The sequence below is a fragment of the Gekko japonicus genome, unplaced genomic scaffold (assembly GCF_001447785.1).
Source record: "Gekko japonicus isolate JY-2015 unplaced genomic scaffold, Gekko_japonicus_V1.1 scaffold2821, whole genome shotgun sequence".
Taxonomy (NCBI): Eukaryota; Metazoa; Chordata; class Lepidosauria; order Squamata; family Gekkonidae; genus Gekko; species Gekko japonicus.
The window spans coordinates 110,770-119,262 of record NW_015167622.1 but is presented as its reverse complement, the minus strand read 5'-3'; the positions used below and the strand labels follow the sequence as shown (position 1 = coordinate 119,262).

Here is an 8,493-nt window from a genome sequence, read left to right as displayed (position 1 = left end):
TAATTATTAACCAATCAGGCCCCCCCCCCGGCGTGCAGATTTAAAAAGCACAAGTGGGACACACGGGGCTAGATATTTCTACAACCCTGGGGGAAGCCCCAGATTTGCAGAAAGATTCTCAATGTTAAAAAAATAGTGTGTGTGTGTGTGTGAGCCAAGTGATGTTTGTGCATGTCCTGCCTTAAGCTTCCCATCCTCCAGGTAAGGCCTGGCAATCTCCCGAAACTATGATTGATCTCCAGATGACAGCTTCCGAGGGTGGTCACAGCCCTTTAAAGTTTATCGTGTTCTGGATTTGTAGGGATTAGCAATGGATGATGCCTGCTGAAGTCGACTATCCACACCAAACCGAGCCTAGGATTGTCACTTGGCCCAAAGAAAAATGCCCTGTCCCTTTAAATAGAGATTTGTTGTGTGTGAAAATGGCATGGAGGTAAATTGCATCAGCTGGTAAATAACAGCCCATTAAGACTGCGGTCCGACGTGCCTTTAGATCCGATTTAGCTGCGAACACCTGATGGATCCAAAGTGCACGATCAGACTGCAACATCTCGGAAAGGTCCTGCAGCCGTCAGCAGCCTATGCTGCCCTGACACAGAAGCAGAGTTAAAGGGCACCGGGGAAAGTCTGGTCCTAACACTTGCCAATGGGCCACAGACAGATTTTCCCTAGTCTGATCACTCAAGCGTCGGGACTGCTCAGTCCATCCTGGCTCGGTGCCACTTTCCCCCCACTTAGCGATATTTAGCGACTTCCCAATTGCCGTCTTCTAGTTGTTCCCCCAATTAAGGTGGCCTGCTTGGCGTCTAGCGCAGAGCCCATTTCTTTGCTATAATGTCTCTCAGCTTGTAGAATGGGCTCCCTGAGGAGCTGATGGAAGTTTTTAGGAAGTAGTGTAACAGTCTGCTTTTATTTGCAGTGGCCTTTTAGTGGGGGTTGAGGGGCCGCGGTGGCTTAGTGGATAAGACGCTTAGCTGTGCACCAGAAGGTCAGTAGCTCGGCAGTTCAAGACCCGAGTGCCACATGACGGAGTGAGCTCCCGTCTCTGGCCCCAGTTCCTGCCAACCTAGCAGTTCGAAAGCAAGAAATTGCAAGTAGATAAATAGGTACCACTTTGGTGGGAAGGTAACAGTGTTCTGTGTGCCTTGGCGTTTAGTCACGCCGGCCACATGACCATGGAGAAGTCTTCGGACAGCGCTGGCTCTTCAGCTTGGAAACGGAGATGAGCACCACCACCCCTAAAGTTGGATTCGACTGGCTTTTGAGCAAGGGAAACCTTTAGCTTTTACTTTAATGGGGGTTAAGTTTCAGATTTTTTTGGGGGGGGGAGGTAAATGTGTTTTTTCCAGTATTTTGTAAGTTTTGATTTTTGGATTTATAAGGTGTTTTCCCCCTGACTTGGGGTGGCCCTGGCTAGTGCAATCCCATCAGATCTCAGACACAGAGCCAAGTGAGCCCTGGTTAGTACTTGGACTGGGAAACCTCCAAGGAAGTCCAGGGTTCTCTATACAGAGGCAGGCAATGGCAAACCACCTCTGTTCATCTCTTGCCTTGAAAACCCCACGGGGTTCCCGTAAGTCAACTGCGACTTGACGGCGCTTTACACACAAGCTATTTTTAGTCACAAGGGAAAGGTCAGACATAAATATTTGACTGAAGGAACAAGCTGGCAAAGTGGCAGTGTTGCCCTCTAGAGGAGGTGGGAACTCTTCCCACTTCTCAGGGCACTTGCCTTGGGTGTTCAAGGAGCAGGTGGGCCCTGAAGTTTTTGTCCCAGATGCTGGTCTCGGCATTTCATGATTGTAATGGTCCAGCCCATTAACATAACCCTTTAAAGTGTGGTGTTGGGGCAATCTCCGAATACGGTTGGAAAGCACCTGAGAACAGCCACCAGGTAAAGCCAAACAGTTCTCAGTCTGGGTAGTATTTGAATGGAAGGCCTCCCTCGATGTATGCCTCGATGTATGCCAGCACTGATTCCATGAGGGAAGAAAAATGGGATACAAATCTGAAAATAATAGGCTGCCGGATGAACACTCTGCATTTCAGACCTCGTATGCTTCTTCCTTGGCTGCACCTACACATTGGGACTATGATTAGAAGCAATTAAATGAGCCAGTGCGTGAGGCATGCATGCCAAAGCCACAAAATCCTTTTGCTTCAACAAAATTGACTGAGCTGTGCCCATAATGAGGTACAAAGAGTAACCACAACACTTGCTGTTTAAACACTGTGCTATTTTAGCACGATTGCATGTTCCAATAATGGGCTCTGAACCTTGCTGTAGATCTTACCCCACCCTACACAGAAATATCACGGCTGCCATCCCTTGCTGCAATATGCGTATCTGCCAGTGACAAGCATAGTTCCCTCTAAGCTGAGTTGGTGTGAGCTAGCTCACAGATTTTTAGCCTCCGGCTCACACATTTTTGTCTTAGCTCAGGAAGGGATGGCTCCAAAGCAAACTGATTTATGCAGCAGCCAAATCGTTCGCTCATAACTTTAATACCAGTAGCTCACAAAGTAGAAGTTTTGCTCACAAGACTCCACAGCTTAGAGGGAACATTGGTGACAAGTGCTGGATCCATGATAAAGACGGGACTCAGTTGCTCCACCATGCGCTGAAGTAATGGAGCACCGTGGAGTATCACAGCGCTGTCCCATCATGCAGCACAACCAGTGTATCATGCAGCCTGCTTTTGGAAGTCTATAGCACCTTTGGGATCAATGCTCCCTCTAAGCTGTGGAATCCTGTGAGCAAAAATTCCACTTTGTGAGCTAGTGATATTAAAGTTGCGAGCGAGTGATTTGGCTGCTGCATCAATTAGTTTGCTCTGGAGCCATCCTTCCTGAACTCAGACAAAAATGTGTGAGCCGGAGGCTAAAAAACTGTGAGCTGGCTCACACTAACTCAGCTTAGAAGGAACACTGCTTGGGATCTATGCTCAAGGCTCACTATCATTTGCCTACTAACTGATATTATTTTAGTTGGCACATTTTTGTTTTCTCCTTTTTCCAAGGGGTTCAAGGCAGGGTGCACCGTTCTTGACACCTCCATCTTATCCTCATGTCGGTCCTATGAGACAGAGAGTGACTGGCCCAAGGTCACTTGGTGAGCTTCAGGGCAGAATGAGGATTTGAACTTCAGTCTCCCAGATCTTAGTCTGACACTCTAACCACCACACCACACGGGGGCCTAGAATGCACGGGTAGTTTCCTGCACTTTCACTGTGAATGCCCGTTGGGTTTTCTTTGTCATTCGGCATTGATTTTCCTCCCCTCAGTGCTCAGCTTGCTTTCTGGTTGCTGTTTCCCTGGGTTTTCTGAGAGTCCTTTTGTGCCAATTTCTCACTTGTTTTGCTTCTAAGCCAAAGGTAATTCAAAAGCGTAGAGATCCCTCAGATTCCCACCACCACTACCATTTTGCTGCCCCTTGAAGGTCACTCCCCACACACATCAAGGTCGTTCCACCCACTCGGCACCTTCTGCCATCTTCCCCCCATCATTGGTGTGCAAGTTCCATTTCCCCCTCGTTTTTAAATATATATATATTTTTACAAGCGGCGTGAGTCTAGCGATACAAGACTATCGCTAATCTTGGATCGCTGAACTGAAAACATTTAAACGATGGGGGGAAGTTTAAAAGGAGCTGCACAAAGTTTAGTTCGCTGCTTGTATCGACTTGAAAGAGGGATTGGAGAGGAGGCAAACGGCAGTGTCCCCAGTGCAAAAGGAATGGAAAAAAAGGATTTCAGTGCTACATGCAAACATTTTCAGCGCAGAATAAAATTGCATGAGATGTAAAGAGAGAGAGAGAGAGACTGGGATGGGAAGCCTAAAGCTTTGAAAACATTTTTCCTTTTCAGGCTTTAGTGAAGAAAGTGGGGGGGGGGCATTAAAATAGCAGCTGAGCCACATGGACCTTCTCCAAACTACCGAAAGTAAGAATCATTTGGGATCGATCCATTTGGAGGAAGAGTGCAAGCTGCACAGGACAGGCTTTTAAAAGCTGCCAAGATCAAGATCACTGTGCAGGATAAAATTAGGGAATCACAAAGAGAAAACCACCCAAACTTGCAAGAAAGGGCAGGAAATTAGCATTACTATGCAGCTGCAGTAGGGCATCAGTGAAAATACCCCCCCTTTTTTTACAATTTAGTGGCACAAAACTAAAAAAAAATCTCCAGAGCTTCCACCAGAGGAATCCTCCCACATACAATTTGCAGTCCTGTGCAAAGTGTGGTGGACTTTGCCCAGGAGTGCATGTGCACACAAACACGTTGCCGATGATCACAGCTTGCAGTGCCAGTGTCAGTGGGCTCTACTGTGCACTCTGTACACTCAACATGTTCCCCCATATTATGAGATCATGTGACTCTTTGCCATTATTCACAGTGGCTAATAACACAGCAGAGAATTCCCTAGTGCTTGGCAGTATGGAAAATGGGGCTTTGCAGCTGCTTGTTAATTTCAGGAAAAGTCTGGTCAGTTTCAACGGTGCATTTCCTCCCTTCGCCTGCATTCCTTTCTGTTCCATTTCATTCAATGAACTAATGCCAAAATGCAAGCACAAAATCTAAACCACAAGGATTTAAATGGAAGGTGCTTACTGGATGTTACTGTGCAGCTTCAATGGGGCAATTGCATTTAAAAAAAAAACTTTGAACGCCACCCTCCACACGTCACAAGTGTCGTTCCACCATTATTTAGAAAAGTGTGGATTTTTTTTTATTGTAGCTGCAGAATAAATACACCAGAGGAAAAAGAATGGTGTGTAAGGCAAGCACAGAATCTGAACTCAAGATTAAAGGCTGACTGCTCTGGATATCTGCTGTAAGATGTGCATGCGTAATGGGCCTGGGTCTCAGCTGGTTGAGAAAAATGGCCCTGAGTCCCAAAGAATCACAAGGTAGGAATATGGAAACAATCAAGTCACAAATCACTGGTGGAAAGGGCCTTTCTTTCTGCTTTTTCTACTGGTGTTCTGATGCCTTGGAGACCACCAGAAAGTATGCCTTGGTTATCAAAGGAGCAAACGGGCAGTGTGCCCTGGCTGAAGAATGCTTCAGTCTGCAGTAGCTGCCCCATTCCAGGCCAGATTACACATCTGGCATCAAAACTTTGAACGCCACCCTCCACACGTCACAAGTGTCGTTCCACCATTATTTAGAAAAGTGTGGATTTTTTTTTATTGTAGCTGCAGAATAAATACACCAGAGGAAAAAGAATGGTGTGTAAGGCAAGCACAGAATCTGAACTCAAGATTAAAGGCTGACTGCTCTGGATATCTGCTGTAAGATGTGCATGCGTAATGGGCCTGGGTCTCAGCTGGTTGAGAAAAATGGCCCTGAGTCCCAAAGAATCACAAGGTAGGAATATGGAAACAATCAAGTCACAAATCACTGGTGGAAAGGACCTTTCTTTTTTCCTAATCTGCTTTTTCTACTGGTGTTCTGGTGCCTTGGAGACCACCAGAAAGTATGCCTTGGTTAGCAAACGGGCAGTGTGCCCTGGCTGAAGAATGCTTCAGTCTGCAGTAGCTGCCCCATTCCAGGCCAGATTACACATCTGGCATCGCGGCAGTCACGAAACTCCAACATCCCTGGCAATGGCTTTGTTTCGCTCTCCCTCCCATCTTGTACCTCCCTCTACTCCGACAGACAGTATCGCTTAATATCTTGTCAGTCTCGACTGGCAAGACAGCTTCTTCTCAGCTGGATTTATTAAACAGGAGAAGATGAAGCAACCAAAGGGAACGGATTCTAGCTGTCCTGGGTAATTTATGTCTGCAGCTAAGGAAGGCGGATCCGATTTATGAAGTTCTCACCGCCCAGGATTCTGCCACTGGGACTCCAGGAATTTGCATTATGAATCTAATACTCTTAGTTTTTAGTAGTTTGTGGCTATACCTGATCAGATTATCTCTTATTGCGTGTGTGTGTGTGTGTGTTAAAACTTCCAGGTCTCCCCTTCAGGGGGAAAAGAAAATCCTGAGCCTAAAACTAGCAGATAGGATGTTGTAACTGAGATCTGAGATTCCCTTCAAGCCACACTCATTACCAATGTAAATAGATCAATCACGCCAGGCTAGCTTGTTTTAACAGCACCTTCAACATGTTTCATTTATTCATTGACTTCATTTATACCCTGCCTTGCTTCCCAGTGGGGACCCAAAGTAGCTTGCATCCTTCTCCCCACCCTCAGAACAACCCTGTGAGGTAGGTTAGGCTGAGAGAGAAAGAGTAACCCAAGGCCACCAAGCTTCCGTGGCTGAGTGGGATTGGGTCTCCCAGATCCTAGCCCAACACTGTGACCACTACACCACACTGTCTCTCATAAAAATGTGGTGGTGGGGGAGGCTCACCATCTCTTGTATATGTGCATGCGCAGGGTGGTACAAGAAGCCATTTTAAAACTCCTTTGTGTTTCAGGACTTTGGCAGCTCCTCTCTCTACTTCAGCTCAGCCCCCCTCCCCATCTGCAGTTTGAGGACAATAAAAATAGCCAACTTTGCAGAGCTGTTGTAAGAACTGCAAATGACAAACAGCACACGAGGCACTTTGAATCCTGAAAGTGCTATGCAGTTGCTACCAAACAGTCATAGCAGGAGATACCTTGCAAGGAACAAGGTGTGAGTGGCCCTGGCTGATAGTAGGGATGCCAACCAGTGTTCCCTCTAAGCTGAGTTAGTTTAAACTAGCTTGCAGTTTTTTAGCCTCCGGCTCACACATTTTTGCCTTCGCTCAGGAAGGATGGCTCCAGAGCAAACTAATGTAGGCAGAAGCCAAATCACTCGCTCGCAACTTTAATGCCAGTTGCTCACAAAGTAGACGTTTTGCTCACCAAGACTCCACAGCTTAGAGGGAGCATTGATGCCAACCTCCAGGTGGGACCTGGGGATCCCCCAGAATTACAGCTCGTCTCCGGACTCCAGAGATCAGTCCCCCTGGAGAGAACGGATGCTCAGGAGGGTGGACTCTATGGCCTTGTACCCCACTGAGGTCCCTGTCCTTCTCAGGCTCCACCCCCAAATCTCCAGGAGTTTCTCAACATGGAGCTGGCAGGTCTACCGCTGCTGGTGGCCAGGGGGGACCTGACAACCCTCGCTGATGGGCAAGCTATGGAATCTCATGTGAAGATCTGAGCACTGAGAAGGAGCTTGGGGAGGAACTAGGCAGGGATCCGGCCAGAGTGTGGTACAGAGGGGAAGGAAATGCTGAAGGGCAACGAATGGGGAGAAGAGGCAAGGATGGAAATCAGTAGCAGCTTCAATATTCATGTCTTCCTCGGGATTAACACCTCTGTTGTGTTTGCTTTCTCCCCGGCCACCCTCCCGGGCTTTCCCTCTTTATTTCCTGCTCATCCTTCAGCTGTTTAGAGATTGCGGTCTTTCCAGATCCCTGTTCCCCCCAGAGTCTTCTAAGAAGCTGGAGATGTTCAAGGCAAGACTTGAAATAGCGGTGAGTTGAGTAGACGTCTCTGGCATAAATAAAAAACAGGGTGCCCGCAAGGACCCTGGCGTCTGCCAACCCGTCCGTCTCAGTGTTATAACAAAAGGTCGCAATGCACCTTGTTTCTAAAAGGAAAGGGGCCAAAGCAAAAGCACAACTGGGAAGCACGTCCTGTGCCTTGAAAGCCCTCCAGATGTTGGACTCAGGCGGGAGGCACTCTGCACATGCTCAAAGGAACTAATCCCTTAGCATTTCTGAGGACTGAACCCTAGCGCCGGACTTAGCCCTTGACAACCCCCAAAAGCCAATGGGAGACCCCCGGTCCTACCTTTCCCTCCCGGATGCTGGTTGCGGGTATCCACCCTCCACGACGCCTCCTGGGGCTGGGGCCGAGGGGCACCTCGGCTGTCTTGGCATTGAGATGTTGGGTGATCTTGACTTCCACGGCCAACTTGACGTTGGTCCGGAGGTTCTTCCTCTCAAAGACCATCTTGCACTGAGGGCAGGACAGCACCCGGGGTCCCTTCCCGGCAGCAGCTGCCTCTTCCCAGTAACGGGTGATGCAGGCGCGGCAGTAGCTGTGATCGCAGTCCAGGGTCACTGGGTCCTTGAAGTGTCCCCTGCAGGCAGGGCAGATAGCCGCTCTCTGCAGCTCAGCCACGAGTCCTTTCCCTTCCATGGTGTGCCTGGGAGACTGGGTGCCTAAGCCCTGGGGTGTCCTGCTGTCATCTGGTGCCAGCTAAGAACCGTCTGCTTCTTTATAGAAGGGGGCGGGAGGAACTGAGCGGTCAGGGCGGAGCATCCTCCCTGCACCAGGTAAACAGCTCTTGCATAACCAGCCAGTTTTTCCACTTTGTGAGGTTGGCTTTCTGTGCTGAAATAGACAGACTGTGGTAGGAACTGCCGTGGGATGGAAGGCAAGTCTGTTTTGTTCTTGGAAAGATTTTGTAGCCTGATAAGCTGGGGGAGAGGAGGGTGGCTGCGGAGAGGAGAGCCCAGGGATTAAGCTGGGAGTTTTCTCCAGGATATGGGGGGGGGGGGA

General features: G+C 48.5%; 1 protein-coding gene across 3 annotated transcripts in view; it reads right to left on the bottom strand.

Annotated features, from left to right (window-relative positions):
- Positions 1-8,170, bottom strand: part of RNF39 (ring finger protein 39) — a 25,681-nt gene extending 17,511 nt beyond the window's left edge. For all 3 annotated transcript variants that reach the window (XM_015414030.1, XM_015414031.1, XM_015414032.1), the window contains exon 1: positions 7,780-8,170. In XM_015414030.1, the coding sequence (XP_015269516.1) occupies positions 7,780-8,130 (351 nt within the window). In that variant the 5' untranslated portion in view covers positions 8,131-8,170. The remainder of the gene's footprint in view (positions 1-7,779) is intronic.
- Positions 8,171-8,493: the final 323 nt, after the last annotated feature.